This window comes from Brachypodium distachyon, chromosome 3, assembly GCF_000005505.3.
Source record: "Brachypodium distachyon strain Bd21 chromosome 3, Brachypodium_distachyon_v3.0, whole genome shotgun sequence".
Classification (NCBI taxonomy): Eukaryota; Viridiplantae; Streptophyta; class Magnoliopsida; order Poales; family Poaceae; genus Brachypodium; species Brachypodium distachyon.
In genome coordinates this window covers 39,828,201-39,843,047 of record NC_016133.3, presented here as the reverse complement: position 1 = coordinate 39,843,047, position 14,847 = coordinate 39,828,201, and the positions used below count along the sequence as shown (strand labels likewise).

The 14,847-nt window shown below is 47.8% G+C and overlaps 3 protein-coding genes across 4 annotated transcripts; all 3 read right to left on the bottom strand.

Moving 5' to 3' along the window:
• Nucleotides 1–45: 45 nt before the first annotated feature.
• LOC100822258 lies at nt 46–2,665 on the bottom strand. Its single transcript, XM_003574537.4, has 3 exons — nt 2,350–2,665; nt 692–813; nt 46–602 (listed from the first exon to the last, which is right to left on the bottom strand). The coding sequence occupies exons 1-3, from the start codon at nt 2,483–2,485 to the stop codon at nt 276–278; spliced, it is 585 nt and encodes a 194-aa protein (XP_003574585.1). The 5' UTR covers nt 2,486–2,665; the 3' UTR covers nt 46–275.
• Nucleotides 2,666–5,671: 3,006 nt separating this feature from the next.
• On the bottom strand, nt 5,672–8,391 carry LOC100821949 (exocyst complex component EXO70B1). The gene has a single exon (XM_003574536.4). It carries the CDS (start codon nt 8,104–8,106, stop codon nt 6,175–6,177), a length of 1,932 nt encoding a protein of 643 aa, XP_003574584.1. The 5' UTR covers nt 8,107–8,391; the 3' UTR covers nt 5,672–6,174.
• A 4,231-nt stretch (nt 8,392–12,622) lies between these two features.
• Nucleotides 12,623–14,242, bottom strand: LOC100821631 (serine/threonine-protein phosphatase PP1). Of its 2 annotated transcripts, none has more exons than XM_010236893.3 (3): nt 13,849–14,242; nt 13,198–13,757; nt 12,623–13,118 (listed from the first exon to the last, which is right to left on the bottom strand). In XM_010236893.3, the coding sequence occupies exons 1-3, from the start codon at nt 14,027–14,029 to the stop codon at nt 12,912–12,914; spliced, it is 948 nt and encodes a 315-aa protein (XP_010235195.1). In that variant the 5' UTR covers nt 14,030–14,242; the 3' UTR covers nt 12,623–12,911. The 2 variants fall into 2 exon arrangements, with proteins under 2 accessions (XP_010235195.1, XP_003574583.1); XM_003574535.4 differs by having other exon boundaries at nt 12,623–13,088; nt 13,849–14,239.
• Between the last annotated feature and the right edge of the window lie 605 nt (nt 14,243–14,847).

The following is a 14,847-nucleotide window of genomic DNA, read 5'->3' as shown; positions in this document are numbered from 1 at the left end:
TGGATCCGGCTCCCTCGTTCACGCGGCATTTTCATTCCAGCCAACTCAGTTACAAAGGCATCTAGAATTTCACCATCAAGCTCAAACTTTATTCCCTTTCTAGTACAGAAAATGGTACAGCTAGCACCGCTCCTTAAGAGTACCAACGTACGGAGTACAAGACTAAGAAAACAGACCCCATGGAATCACAGAAAAGCTGATATCCAGATCCAATACAGGTAGTCCAGATCATGCTGCTAACTTTCAACTTTCAATATGAACATCTCCGATCATGCTCACTTATCAGAAGGGATAAGGTAATTGAGAAAGGGTTCTGACTTCGGGGCAATAGATTTCACATCATCAAAAGTGGCCATTTCAAAGTCCTCGTACTGAAAGCCAGGGGCACAAGTGCAGCCAACTAGGGAGTAATGCTGCTCGGGATCCCTCTTCCGAGACTTGAGAAGAAAACTGCCATCAGACGCGAACGATTCAACATCCAGTGTAGGGAAAGAGCCAAACCACACATTTGGTGGCACGGTATACTGGGGGCGCTGGCCAGCGTCTATGTGCGGACCAATTACAGTGAGGTCAATGTGCCCATCATCGTGTAGCTCAAAGACCTAAAGACAACAGAGAACAGCTGTGTCAGCTAGATCTAAAATGACAATTTCACTACACATGGAAAGGCTGGCGTGAAACTTTCACGAACCGTGAGAGGCTCTCCCTTGTAGAAATGCCATGTTTCAGCACAGGGAATGCGATGGAGTCGTGAAACACTCCCTGCAGGAAGCAGGAAATAGATAGCAGTGCTTACGGCACGATCAACCTTGTCTGCAGCAAATGTGAAGGAAGCATTAGAGATATGTCTATGAGCTTGATGATACGATCGCCTGGAATCCGCTTCTATATTGTATTTAATACACCACTCCCCAAAAAAGGGATTGGTACCAAATCAGAATATCCGTCCTAACAACTGGAGTAGCACCCTTGGTTAAGCAGTAGGGCATCTCCAACAGGCCCTGCAGCCGGTACTAAAGCCTAACAATCTCAGCACTAAGATGACGTGGACAGTAAATTAACAAGGGAAACAGAGAAACCGTATCTGGGTGGAGAAACAGGCACTTCATCAATACCAAGACAAAGTATCCATTGAGTTGTTGTTGGAGCTGTACTGTTACGTAGAAAGTCATACCAGCGGGGCCCACCATAGCTATTGATCAATCTGCACACAACGTTTTACTCGCATGTATTGGCTCCTGACATCTTGGTAACAAATCATAGTATCGCGGTTGTTGGAAGAATGGTTACTATCCCTGCTGTTTTATACCTTTTCTCGTCATAGTACCGGCATTAGTACCGGACTATTGAAGTTGCCCTAATGGACCAAGCAATACGTTGAGAAATTACAGAGAAAAGATTACAAACCCACATGTCCATTGGAATACAAGCAGAATAGGCATTTGAATATAGACATTTGGTAATATTTTGAATCAGGAGAGCATAAGCATGCTTCTTGTTCAGCAATAAGAACAGTAGAAATCTAAAAGTGGAATTGCTCAAGTAGCAGACAAGTAGTTCACACTAATTTGGCCTTTGTACATGTAAACGCAATGAGTTCCTATCAAACTAATTGTGCGAAATCTTTGCTCGTCTAAACATCTGCACTGGTTTACGATCAGTGGTAGACTAACATATCAGCTGGCCTGGCAGAAATGCTTGCAGTAATTTTGGCCGGTCAGGCAATGGCAGTCATAACTGTAGTATTTTTTTTTTCAAACCGGAACAACTGTAGTATCTTTTGACAAATAGAAAATCCGACTTCAGTTGATTCCATATCAGACAGCCTACCCTACATTTCAGTTAGAGATTCTAGGACGAGCAAAGGCAGCACAACAATAAAAGGATTCCGCACCAGGCGTATCTAATAGTAACGAAAGTACTATATCCAATAAGCAAAGAATCAGCACTTCACATCACGTCACGCCCAGGCCCCGATCCCCTAGAACCCCCGTTTCTGTGCACTTCATGATGCATCAGCAATAAAATTTAGAGGTAAATGCATCATCAATTTTGGGCTCAATTGCGCGTCATGCACAAAATTGGACAACTATATCTGAATTACTGCTTCCTAGAAGCATCTAAGGTCTGCACATGCTAAGTTGAAGACATCAGAAACCTCAATTCAGTTCGGCCCTGTCGGCGATCCGAGATCGCACCGGGCAAAATTACCACTGGAGCTCCTGCGAGACTAGTTTCTATTCGGCGAGACCGCAATCAAACAAACGAGCTTTTCACAAACTGAAGAAACAACAGGAAGTAAAGGACTAAAACGCTGACGAGAAACCGGGCACTGCAATGCGTACGTACACTGAGGCGGGAGCTGCGCGGTGGTGAGGGAGATGGAGGAGTCGCGGAAGGTCTCGGCATAGTACCCGCCCTCCGGGTGCGGCTTCAGATCCAGCAGCGCCGCCACCTCCGACGCCGTCAACTCGCCCGATCCCATCTCCTAGCTAGATCTGAATCGACCCCTGGGACTCCCTTCGCTTTGCGCCCTGCCCGGTGCGAAGCTCTCCTGGTTTTGTTTCTTCTTCTGGTGGCGAGCTTTGTGGTCGTTGAATTCCGACGATAGCAGCCGGCGGTTTGGGCGAGATGTCGTTGTTGTCGTTTGTTTATGGGCTCGGCTGGAACGTGGGCGCATGGGAGTGGGTGGTGTATTTTGTTTTCCGGGAAAAAGGGGGTTGTCGATGATGGCCAACACTTTCTTCGGCCCAGTCAGCCAATTGCCCAATTCTGGTCCGCGCTGAACCGGCCGCCAGACGCCACGCCACGCAGTCTAGCATCAGCTTCCACCTTTGACCATCGCCAAATCTAGAGCGTCCACAAAATAAGTACTGTACTTATTTCTGCTGTTTACTACCCTCAAATCCTCGCGCTGGATTTCTCTGGACAGTTAAAAGGCAACGGTAAGTTTTGTTCGAGTCTCAATTTGTAATGCCAAATATTTACTACTCGTTCCGATTCTAAATTGTTGTCGGAATATTACATGTAACTAGACCTATTTTAATAGATACATCTATATTTGACCAAATTTGAGTCAAAAATTTAGGATCAGAGAGAGTACAATCGGTAGAAAAGGAAAATTTCTTTAAATTGTCCGTCACTTGACCAATGTAAACAAGAAAAACAAACTAAAATTGGTAGTGAGTTTTTGTCCAAACATATCCAAGATTTTGGCATCTGGCTGTCCTGCTGGGTCGTTCTAATCGATGGTGTGTTGTGGTTCAGTCACACGGAGAAATTTGTGGTGTTTTTTGGTTTAGTCACACAGGGATCGCCAAATGGTTTCTTCAGGAACAGAGGCCAAAATAGGCAGCATGGGAACAAAGTGAACAAACACCAGCACGTGCCTGGTTAGCTTCAATTGAGAATCTTTCTGATAATTATTCGGTGGTTAACCACCCATTTGACATTTGAGGAGTTGAGTTTTTGATTGAGTTTATGCTAATACATGGGCATGGCGCTGCAAAGGTAAAAGGAATAGCAAACTAAACCATTTGCTAAAAGGAGTCATATGCGATAGGTGGAAATGTTTAATGTTAGGTACCATACTGCTTCATCACTTTGGTTACGCTGATAACGTAACAAAGCATGCTTGTATACGTTTTTATGGGAAGTTCTTTTTTTCGAAAATGGAAGCTTTTATTGATCTCAAAGTTATATCGAGCGTTACAACCAAAGAGTATCACATCCCCGACCTCTGCACCGAAGCACACACAGCCACACGAGTACAGAACAAAACTCAATTATTACAATGAAAGAAAAATAAAAACTCCAAGCGGGCTCAATTCGTAAACTAGACCGCCACCCATAGTGGGTAAAAAAGTTCCTGACCACTTGCTCCAAACTGCTGCACGCTATCAAATCTAGCTGGTGATCCATAGGCTTGAGGAGAGTAGGCCAAGTACGGAGCCAATGAGTGCACGAATATAAGACATGCATAGGTGAAGTTAAGTTTTTTCTATTAAAAACAATATCATTTCTGCATAACCAAATTGCCCAACATGAAGCAATAGTCCCAACCATTAGGAGCGCTCTCAACCTTTTATGAACCCCTCGTAACCAGGAGCCAAACATGTGAGTAGCATCACGAGGTAAAAAAAGATTGGATGCTATTTGGACCATTGACCACACAGAGCGAGAGACACGACAATGGAAAAAAAGATGTGCAATAGTCTCATCTTCATAACAAAAAACGCATTTTGAATTGCCCTTCTAATTCCGCTTTAACATGTTGTCTTTAGTTAAAATGACCCCCTGCAGCGAGAACCAAAGGAAAATTTTAATCTTGAGAGGAACCTTTAGTTTCCACAAGTTGTTGCTGTCAATCGGAACATCATAATGAACCAAAGCCTGGTACATGGATTTGACCGAAGACACGCCGCTGGCATGGAGATTCCATCGGAACTCGTCATGCCCAGGGGATAGGTTCACATTAATAAGACGATCAAGTAGCTCAGTCCAGTCGATCAATTTGAGTCCAACAAGGCTACGCCTGAAAGACATGTTCATGGGGAAGGCAGCGAGAACCTGAACCAAAGTGTCACGCTTATTAGGCACAACAAACTAGGGGAAGTTCTTAGGTAAAGAAGAAAGGCCACTCCATATTGTCACGCGAAACCTACTTTTTCCCCAGCACCAATAATTGCTGCTACCACTTTCAGACAGATAAAGCCTAAAGAGAAAACAGTCTCAGACTCAGATATATGGTACAAGAAACGGATTGGGGCAACACACCTCACTGTATTGCACCTCGAGAGTTTAAATACACAATCTTTCAAATGTACTACCTCCAATCCTAAATTGTTGTCGTTATTTTAGTTCAAATTTGTTCTAAAACAACGTCAAGAATTTAGGATCGGAGGGAGTATATCATAAAATTTATATCGACGAACTTATCACTCCAGAAAGCAATCAGTTGGTACTGCATCTCATGTATTCACACTTGCCGTTGGTTTTCAATGTTAGGCCACAATAAGCACTTCTATGTACATGTTTCCATTACAAAAATCAGTACATCAATATTATGCTTTTAGCAAACAGATTGAGGGTAGACACAAGCAAAATGGGAAACAAAACTGCATACAATCCTCATCACATTAGGAAGGAACGGAGAATTCTTTTGTCAATCATATTAGGATGGCACGTATTTCTCATACCTAACAGTTGAGAAAAGCAAAAGATGGTACGTATTTCTCATACCTAACCGTTCAGCAAAGCAAAGGTCTGGAACACCTAAATTTATGCTATAACCACTCTAAATGGAAAAAGGAGAAACAAATCCAGTCATCTGTCAGAACATTAGACGGTCAGCTTCTCTTATCATCATCACACGTCAACCACTCATTGTCCATCATACTATAGATGTCAGTAATTCTTTTCCATTATCAAATATCCATGGATAACTAAGTGAAATAATGAAGTATGCCTTTCAAGAGTATAGCATGCATAAACTTTATGTTCAACAAACAAATGATCACATACTTGAAGCCCTCACCGTGGCAACAGGCAAATGACAAGATTTTTTTTCACTTTGCATTAAAGTATATAATAAATACTCATATATCACATATGAAAGAATGTGTTATACATTAGTAGTAGTTTGAACTTGTAACACCTTTAAAAAGCTGTGTGGTAGGATCAGGATTGCCATTCAAAGTGATAACATCATTTTACAAAATCATGTGGCACAACAGAGTGACAAAAGTCTTTCTACATCTAATCCACAAAGCATGGACCCTCAAGATGATTGCTAACAACACAAAGGACAACGAAAGCACATGCGAGGCATGGCATGAGATTGCATGAGTTGCTTTTCCATCTACCTTGCTGAAAGAATAATACTATATGGACATGCTAATTGCAAAAAATAATAATAATAGTGTAACAAATGAACAAGTTCTCTTACAGGTGAAGATTCATGTAGGAGATTGACAGCTTCAACAAGATCCCAAAATGATATGGGATGATGTCATCTATATTTCGTGATTGATCATGAGTTTATGACCAACTACAGCCTCAAGTATCACAGAGTAAAGACAGAGGCTCCAACAGCCAGTATTGTCTTCCCCCCCCTGAAGAATCAAAGAATGCAAAGCAACAGCACACCAGTTGAATGTGTGATGTACCAGACTTCTATCCATGTGATCTCCTCCTGTTGTGTGGGGAAGGAGTAACCCCTTCAAAGAAATCATTCACTGCAATCTCTAGGTCCTCCGCTGAGTGCTTGATGTACAGCTCTGGATGCTTCCCATTCTCTATATGATGCCGGAACCTGCCAAGGAATGACCGATATGCTGGCAACAGCTTCTCTGATATTGAGATCCTTAGCTCCTCCCTCAGCTGAGTGTCCGGCACAGACCACCCGGATTGCACCCTATGCGCATCCTCAAACGCAGCATTGAAGGACTTGAACCGCTCCCGGAGAGCTGACTTGGATATTCCTGATGAGAAGCCACCACTTACATGAAGCCCCTCATCTCGCAAACAATTCAAGATCTTCAGCCATGATGTCCGCTGGTAATGTGTGGCCGCCACTGTGAACTTTCCGGTAAGCCGCTTCAAGTAATCATCACCAATCATGCTCCAGAGTTCTGGTGAGTCCTTCACCTTGTGCACAATATAGTGCACATTGTTCATCAAGAACAAATGCGAGAGAGCCGTGTCCTTGTACAGCGACGCCTTGCCCTCCAGGTTGTGTTCAAGGACAACAATGATCCAAATGATATGAGCTGAAAGGGGTGACTGGTTATCAAGCTCAGGGAGCTCGAGCTCGGCCAAGGACGGCGCGAGCTCATTCCCTTCAGCAGCAAGCCGTGCACTAGCTGATGGACGCGAAACGATCAGCTCAGAGAGCGTGGCCTTGTACTCGGAAATGAGGCTGCTATAGTTCATCACATACCGAGTGAGCGGGTGGACATTGCCGCCAGGAACGGCAGTCTTGGGCGGGTCGCGTAGAACGGCGTTCTCAAACTCCGAAAGTATCCCTCGCACGGCATCGGCGAGTCGGGATCGGATCTCGACGGCCTGTACGTATATCGATTCGGCGGCCTTGGAGGCCGCAAAAATGTCGGAGACATCAGGGAGCAGGTCAGAGAGAGCGTCGTGGAGGTCGATGATCTTGAAGAGCTTCTCAGGGGAGCGGCGGCCGATGCTGATGGCCTCGGCGAAGCCAAACAGCTGCAGCGCCGCGCCCTTGACGGCCTCGGCGAAGGGGGTGTCGTGCGTGGCGGCAGCCGCGGGGACGGCGGCGGCAACGGCGACGTTGGAGATTGGGAGGTCGTGGAAGATGTGGAAGGAGAGGCGGCGCTCGCTGGCGAAGACGCCGCGGACGGCGGCGCGGGCGGCGCGGATCCACCGGCGGATCTTGGCCTCGAGGGCTTCCCACTCGAGGCGCTGGACGTCGCCGATGCTGAGCCGTTCGACGCCGAGCCGGCGGAGGGAGGCGTCGACGGCCGGCTTGCGGACGGAGGCGTACACCTGGGCGCACTCGCGGCCGTAGCCAGCGGCGGCCATCCGGGACGCGATGGCGCGGAGGTCGGCGACGGCGTCGTCGGGGAGGAGGTCGATCTCGCGGATGCTCCGGAGCGAGCGGTAGCTGCTGCGGCGGCCGACGGCGTAGGAAACGGGGTCGTCCTCCTCCACGACGGGGAGGTCGATGGAGGAGACCGAGTTGGAGCGGTCGGTGGAGATGGAGGAGAGGGAGGTGAGGTCGGCGAGCGCCTCGATCTCGAGGTCGAAGGCGCGTGACGACAGCACGTGGCGGAACTCGTCCTCGAGCCGCGCCATCGCGACCTGCGCGGCGCTGCACCCGGCACCCCCCAGCGCCGAGGACCCGGACGACAGCCGGCGCGGGCTGCCGACGGACGCGGGCGACGGCGGCGCGAGGCGGCGGATGTCGTCCACCGCGCGGAGGAACCGCTCCGCCTCGGCCCGGTCCCCCGCGCCGTCGAACAGCATCGGCTCGTCCGCCGCCGCCGCCGCCGCCGCCGCGGACGCGGAGGCCGAGGAGGAGTCCCAGCGCATGACCACCCGCTCCGCCGCCTCCAGCTCCGCCGATCCGTCCATGGCCGAGTTGACTCCTCGTCGGCTCCGAGCTGGCCTTTGGTACCCGCGGCGGCGCGAATCCGGGGAGCCGCACGTGTGGGGTCTGCGCCGATGGGCGCACGGGGGTGGAGGCGGGAGCGAGTGATATAGGAGGAGGAGGAGGAGAGCCAAGCTGGCTCCGCTCCGCTCCGCTCGGGGGAGGTGCTGCGCTGCGCCCCTGTCGCGGAAGACAGACAGGGAGGCGCCTCTAGGCGATTTGTTTATGTTTGTGTTTGCGAACTCATCTTTCTTTTTGTTTGGACTAGCCACGACTATGGGGAGTCAGCAGACTCGCACAGACGGGGGGCCGAACTCTTTTTTACTGTCCGTCGCGGGGAGAGGGAGAATCTTGATTTCCCGGACCGTGTCGAGAAAACGGAACAGAAGAGCGGGTGATCGAAAACACCCTTCTTGTTCATATCGCATCTCATCAAACTGCGCCGATCATTCTTGTTCCTCGTCGTTCCTTTGAACTCGCGCACTATAACCGGCAGCGAGTCATCTTGTTACGCGCTAGTACTATCAATTCGAAATTCGCCCGTAGACCGAGTCGATCTTCACGCTAATCGCCAGCCAGGCAGGCAGCCACGGGGGCGATGAACTGGCCGCCCAAGGGGGAGTGAGCACGCAGCATAGTTTATTGGCACTGACAGTGAGATCGCTCACAGGCTCGCTCCATGGATCGGCGCACGTACGCACATCTGGTCCGGGCTGTCGCACGCTGGATGGCGGCATGCAATTTGCAAAGAGCCACCCTGACGTGATGGCTGATCCTACTGAACCTCTCTCTCCGGTAGTAGTACAGGATTTGGTGTCTGTCCTACTCGTGCACACGTAGTACGAGAGAGCACGAGAACCTACACCCACTCACTCACTCCTCCTACCTAGGAAGGGATAAATAATCGAGAGGGGATTTGTTAGCTGTTAATCACACTCAGCTGGGATTCCCACCAGTAGTTTGTTATGTTAACCGGTTGATGCCTCCTGCCTTATCTGATCATCTCATCTCGCTCGGGGATTGTTTAATTAGCCTGTCTGCGCTGCATGTGAGCTGACAGCTCACCGGGCTTCAGAATACGAGTCCAGCCTTGAGTACGTATATACGGCGAGGAAAGCCAGCATTTATCTTATCCCTGTTTTCGCCTCCCCTGTCGCTGTAACAGCTGCCGGTAAACAAAAAACTCGTTCATGGATGGAGGCTGCAAATTAACCTGGTGTTCAGAGACGGGGGTCTCCTCCTGAAATGGGCCAGTGTACTAGGAGCCGGTCACTGAATGTTGTTCTACTGTGAACGCATTGCATCTGAACAGCAGCGTCGACGACGGTACTACGTTGCGTTTCAGGGGATATGGCCATCGTTTTCTTTCCCCTTATTAGCGATCCTAAACCATCCACGTCTGCGTTGCAAGTTGCAACGGCCCTGTAACCCTCTTTGCTCGTATCCAAACAAGAATGCGTTACGGAAGATTATTCCATGTTTAAACATGCGGGGGACATGATGTTGATGCCTGTTCTTTTGTTGCCTCACATCAAGTAGAGTATCTTCCAACGGGAAAAAAAAAGAAGTCCGTTGTAATTGGTACGCTGAGAGGGCTGAGGCCCATGTGTTCGCCACAAAATGTGCTGGTGAGCAAGCAATTCATTCACTCCTCAAGTGTTGAGTCAGAATACATAGCGTGGTTTCAACTTTGAACTCTTTGTGTTTCGGAAAGTGTTGCCAAAAAAATAAACGAGTAATTTTCTGTTGTTTGCCGGAGATAATTGGTCGGTGCCCAAGATCAGCTTTACCAAAAAGTTTGGTTAGGTGCAGTTCATTATATCTATCTATTCAGTTTTGAGTACTGGGCAGGGGATCTTTTTAGCCGCCATGTGCCATTCTACACATATGGTGTGAACGAATACAAATGGCAGGTAGAATGTACGGGCTTAACTAATACTACTACCAGCAGTATTATTGCTCTGTGCATGATGCACAACAATGCAAAGTCAAGCACACACCCTCTCAATTGTTTTTTTTTCCATCAAGGCAATACTAGACACACCACTTCACCGGCTCAATCATTCATCGACCAGCTAACTCTGATGTCTTGGAGATGTTTCATCTCTCAGCGATTTTGACTTAAGCAGCATCTTTATGCTGGTATTGATGGTCGATGAATGAGGTAGCATTCATTCGGGCGCATCAAGAGCTATGTGTGTGCTACGGCAAAGTTCATTGTACACGATGATGCATTTAATTAAAGGATGCAAAGGTAGTAGTACATCCATGATCGATGCAGTCTACGATGACATGTGTAGCTGGCACCGGGCCACTGTGGCAGGTAGGTACTACTCCAAATAGTTCTGAAGAATTTCAAAAGAAATCATGCATTTTCAAACCTACATTTTTCATGCTAACAAGTTGACACAAGAAAGGATTGTGGCTAGGGATTCTAATGATTTAACAACATAAAAAAAGGGGGATTCTGATCAGATTTTCAGCATAAATACATGCTGAGCGATCTACCCATTTTTGTTTCATCTAATGAACAATTTGACAAGTGGGCGCCCAAGGCGTGGACGGCGAGTTGCTTTCATCAGTGTGAAACAGAACGATGCTAATTAGCTGCCCATGAAACCGAAAGCTCGCAAATCTCGAGACTGCACGAGCAAACCAGTAAACAAACGGCATGCTGTGGACACGGGACACAGATAGTGCTTACAATATTAGCCCCATTTGTAATCTAGCTTTGCATTTGCATGCTTTACTCACATCGGAGGTTAAGTTGTCAAACAAGTTGCATATAGGTTTAAGTAGCGCATGGATTGGTGCATATCGGGAAGATCAACGGGATCATTTCTGAGTTCTAAAAAAAGGACCAATGGACCATTTGACTCTTTTTGCAACGGCTCATGTTTTAATACTTATGGAATAGTACTAAGCAAGTAAGCATACACACACATATAATTTTTTAATCAGCATACATAATCTTCTTCATTTGATTAATCATGTGCTTAAATCAATGAACAATCAAGTCACAAAATTTGAAGGTAGAAATAGTCTCCTTTTTCGCTCTTTCATGCCGTAATGAAAATAGTTATTGGAACAGTTAATATGACATAGTGTCTGATATGAATGAACATCCTTGTCTGCTTGACATACAGACATAGTGACAGGACTATTCGATCAGATAAGCGGGCCTAGATGGCATCACTTGATCGTGTAAACATCATATGCGTGATGGCCAGTATCATACGTTCATACTATTATCTAATGTTTCGCTACCAGCACTTAATTTTTAGTTACCATCCTATAGATTTCATTTTGTCAGAAAAATCAACTTACCTAACAAACTAGCTGGCAGGTTGGCTCAAAGCTGACAAAAATCTGCTAACAGGAAAAAAGGAAAGATTCTCATTGAAAATGCTGGGTCACTGACAAGAAAATTAATACAAGAGTGTGGAATGATTCTCATTGAAAATGCTTGATCAGAAGCATCTAGTGTGTCATTGTTCAGTATTTCGGTTAGGAGCATCTTCAGTCTGATTGCTAGGAGTAATATCTATCCTCATCGACTCCTGGAAGTGTTCAGTTCTGAAATACTGAAATAGCTGTTCTGCAAAAGGAGGTACCTAAATGATAATTTTCTGTGAACAAGGAAGTACACCTAAAACCGGCAGAACGTTTGAGAAATTCAGGCTATGAAATAAGATACTTTCTTTAAGTAAAACTCGTTCTGAAAATGCATGTGAAGTGAACTACTGAAGTTCTGATGATTTACATACATGCTGTCTAGTGGATTGACCAACAAAGTTGCAGTATTTGAACAGTCATTAACAGTTCTACACATCTAGACTATTTGCACATACTAAAACATGGGATTTAGCAAGTTTTCTGAAACCATAGTCATTAAATTCATATGACTTTAATGTGCAAAAGTTCAACCAGACGGAGTGCTTGTTTGAAGAGGTATAAGTTCCGAGCCAGACAACCTGATAAATATTCATGAGGATTACAGATACACCATTCCATTGATTTTGACACGGTTGATTCTGAGTCTGTGGTTGGATATGCACTCTAACCCAGAATGTACATCTTACATCTCACATTCAATGGTTGAATCAGGCACGGCGCGTGTATCATCTCTTTCTTCAGGGTTTTGCTTTGGAATATAAAATGGCGGCTCGCTTTCCATGGAGTAGAAGTTTGTTGTTTTCTCGTAGTCATGATTGGTTCTATTGATGTTCGCGACATCATTGGCACCTCGCTATCGAGGGGTATGCCCTATACCACTGAAAGAAATTCTCCTGAAATGAGACACACATGCCGTCAAACCTGAAGTTTGATCCACGGTGGGCTATGGGTACAACCACCACCTTAACCATCCAACCAATGGTTGTTCTCAGTGAATGTTTTCTTTTCTTGCAATTTCATGAAGATGAGAGAATTACATGGTTTAGGGTTTTGTTGTCGATCAAATGCTCTTCAAGTGATTCTACCAAGGGTGAGAAGGCAACATAAAAGATTCTGGTTTACCTGCAGTTTCAGATGGCAACTTGCATCTGGCTTGAATCCTGAATTTACACGCAGAGCAATTAAGAAACTATATGCTTCTATATACACGTATAGAATCAGTTACAAGCAAAGGATTCAGAAGAACAGGATGTACGAAGTGATCAACAGTTCCCCCAAACAACAAAAACTGGGCGGATCGGAGAAGCCTGTGCAGGCAAATCTACGAGATCTCCATGATTCTAAGCAAAGCCTCTAACAATCAAAATCTCTGCCTGGATCGGCGGCCCTCCTTTCATCCCTCCGTCTGCGATCTGCCTCTCAACGGTTTGAGGATCTGGAAGGAGCAGAGCAGGCTGGCGTCGACGTTCATGAGCGCGCCGGCGTTGTTGAACTCCCCGCAGTAGTTGGGCGCGGAGAATATTGTCACCAGCTGCCGGTCCGCGAAGAACTCGTACCCGTCCTCCACAACCTGTTCCATTGCCATTGCCATTGCCAACAACTGTGTCAATGCCAAGTTGATTAATGAATTTCGCATTGGGTGGGTGGGTGAAGTGGGCATTGCAAAGGAAAGGGCTTGCCTGGTGAGCGCGGCAGATGAGGTCGAGGTCGTGCTTGTTCAAGAACTCGGCGACCTTGTCGGCGCCGAAGGTGAAGGAGACGCCGCGGTCGTTCTCGCCCCATCCGGAGCTCTCGCGGTCGGGGTCGGACCAGAGGAGGTCGCAGAGGAGGCCCTGGTCGGGGACGTCGACGGGCCGCTGGATCTCCCTGATCCGGTCGAGGCTGTCGAGGTCCGGGGAGAGGCCGCCGTGCATGCAGAGGATCTTGTCGTCGATGACGGCGGCGACGGGGAGGCAGTTGAAGCAGTCGGTGAAGAGCTTCCAGAGGCGCACGCTGAAGCGGCGCTTGCACTCGTCGTAGAAGCCGTAGATTCGGTTGATGGAGGCGCACTCGTGGTTCCCTCTCAGCAGGAAGAAGTTGTCCGGGAACTTGATCTTGTAGGCCAGCAGCAGGCAGATGGTCTCGATGCTCTGCTTGCCCCGGTCCACGTAGTCGCCCAGGAACAGGTAGTTGGCGCTCGGCGGCAGCCCGCCGTAGTCGAACAGCCGCAGCAGGTCCGAGAATTGCCCGTGGATGTCGCCTGAATTTGAATGAATCCATCCCCAATCATCACATCAAACAAAAACCAAACCAAAGCAAATCGAATCAAATCAGAAGTTCTGAGGACTCACCGCAGACGTTGATGGGGGCCTCGAGCTCGAGGAGGTTGGGCTGGGAGAGGAAGATCTCCTTGGCGGTGACGCAGAGGTGCCGGATCTCCGCCTCGCTGATCTGCACCTTCTTCCCCGGCCCCTTGTTCTTCTTCCCGTCCAGGAGCCGCCGTATCAGCTCCTCGAGGGCGTTCCCGTCCATGAGTCACGCGCTCTCCCTGTCTCCCTTGCCGCGCGCGGTGCGGAGGGGGATCGACGCCGGCGACGCGCGGTAAGGGAGCAGAGGAGGAGGAGGGCGCACGGGGAAGGAGAAGAGGAGGGGGGTCGAGGAGAGGAAAGTTCGTGCGTCCATGTCCATGACTTTCGTTTTATGCCCGGCAATTGCTTGGCTCCTAGGCTCCCTGCCAAATTAGGACGAGTGGCAAGCAAAATGGGGACAGAGAGCTCTGGCCTCTGGGGCGGACGCGATCAAACGACGAAACTGACGAATCCGTGGTGGAAATGCAAAAAAGGCTTTTGGGTCTTCGTCTCGGACGCGGGAGGGTGGGCCGGCTCGCTAGCTCTACCACGACTAGTTCTGGCCCGTCGGACAAGGGAGCCCATAAGGGAGAGCGTCGTCCTTTATTAGTATTTTCTGCAACGAAAATACAATGTAAAGTCCAGTTCGATGGACTCGTTTCATGCACAAGACTCGACATATATATATATATATTTCCTTGCAACATTTCGTAATATCGTAAAGGATTTTCGAAAGGGAATTAAGCATTTCTACGTTCAACAGTTCTCTGATTATTCTACGTAGCACTAATTAAGAAGGTCGCATCCATTCTACTAGAACGAACAGGAACGGCATGTGTACCACGGGCCATAAAAAACCAAACCAGATTCGTTGTTGGCATCGCCGCAGGCCTGGGACCTGGTTGGGAGTGGGCACGTGGGCTGAACTGGGCTAAAAGTCCCGTCGGGCCGAACATTTTGACCGCAAGAGGAAAATTTCGAGAACCGCCGAAATTTGCGAAA

Coding starts and splice junctions, on each gene's coding strand:
- LOC100821949 (XM_003574536.4), bottom strand. CDS start 8,106: ATGGACGGATCGGCGGAGCTGGAGGCGGCGGAGCGGGTGGTCATGCGC.
- LOC100821631 (XM_010236893.3), bottom strand. CDS start 14,029: ATGGACGGGAACGCCCTCGAGGAGCTGATACGGCGGCTCCTGGACGGG. Junction 13,758..13,848: donor GGCCCCCATCAACGTCTGCG/GTGAGTCCTCAG, acceptor ATTCAAATTCAG/GCGACATCCACGGGCAATTC. Junction 13,119..13,197: donor TCATCTGCCGCGCTCACCAG/GCAAGCCCTTTC, acceptor GCATTGACACAG/TTGTTGGCAATGGCAATGGC.
- LOC100822258 (XM_003574537.4), bottom strand. CDS start 2,485: ATGGGATCGGGCGAGTTGACGGCGTCGGAGGTGGCGGCGCTGCTGGAT. Junction 814..2,349: donor CGCGCAGCTCCCGCCTCAGT/GTACGTACGCAT, acceptor CATTTGCTGCAG/ACAAGGTTGATCGTGCCGTA. Junction 603..691: donor ACAAGGGAGAGCCTCTCACG/GTTCGTGAAAGT, acceptor TGTTGTCTTTAG/GTCTTTGAGCTACACGATGA.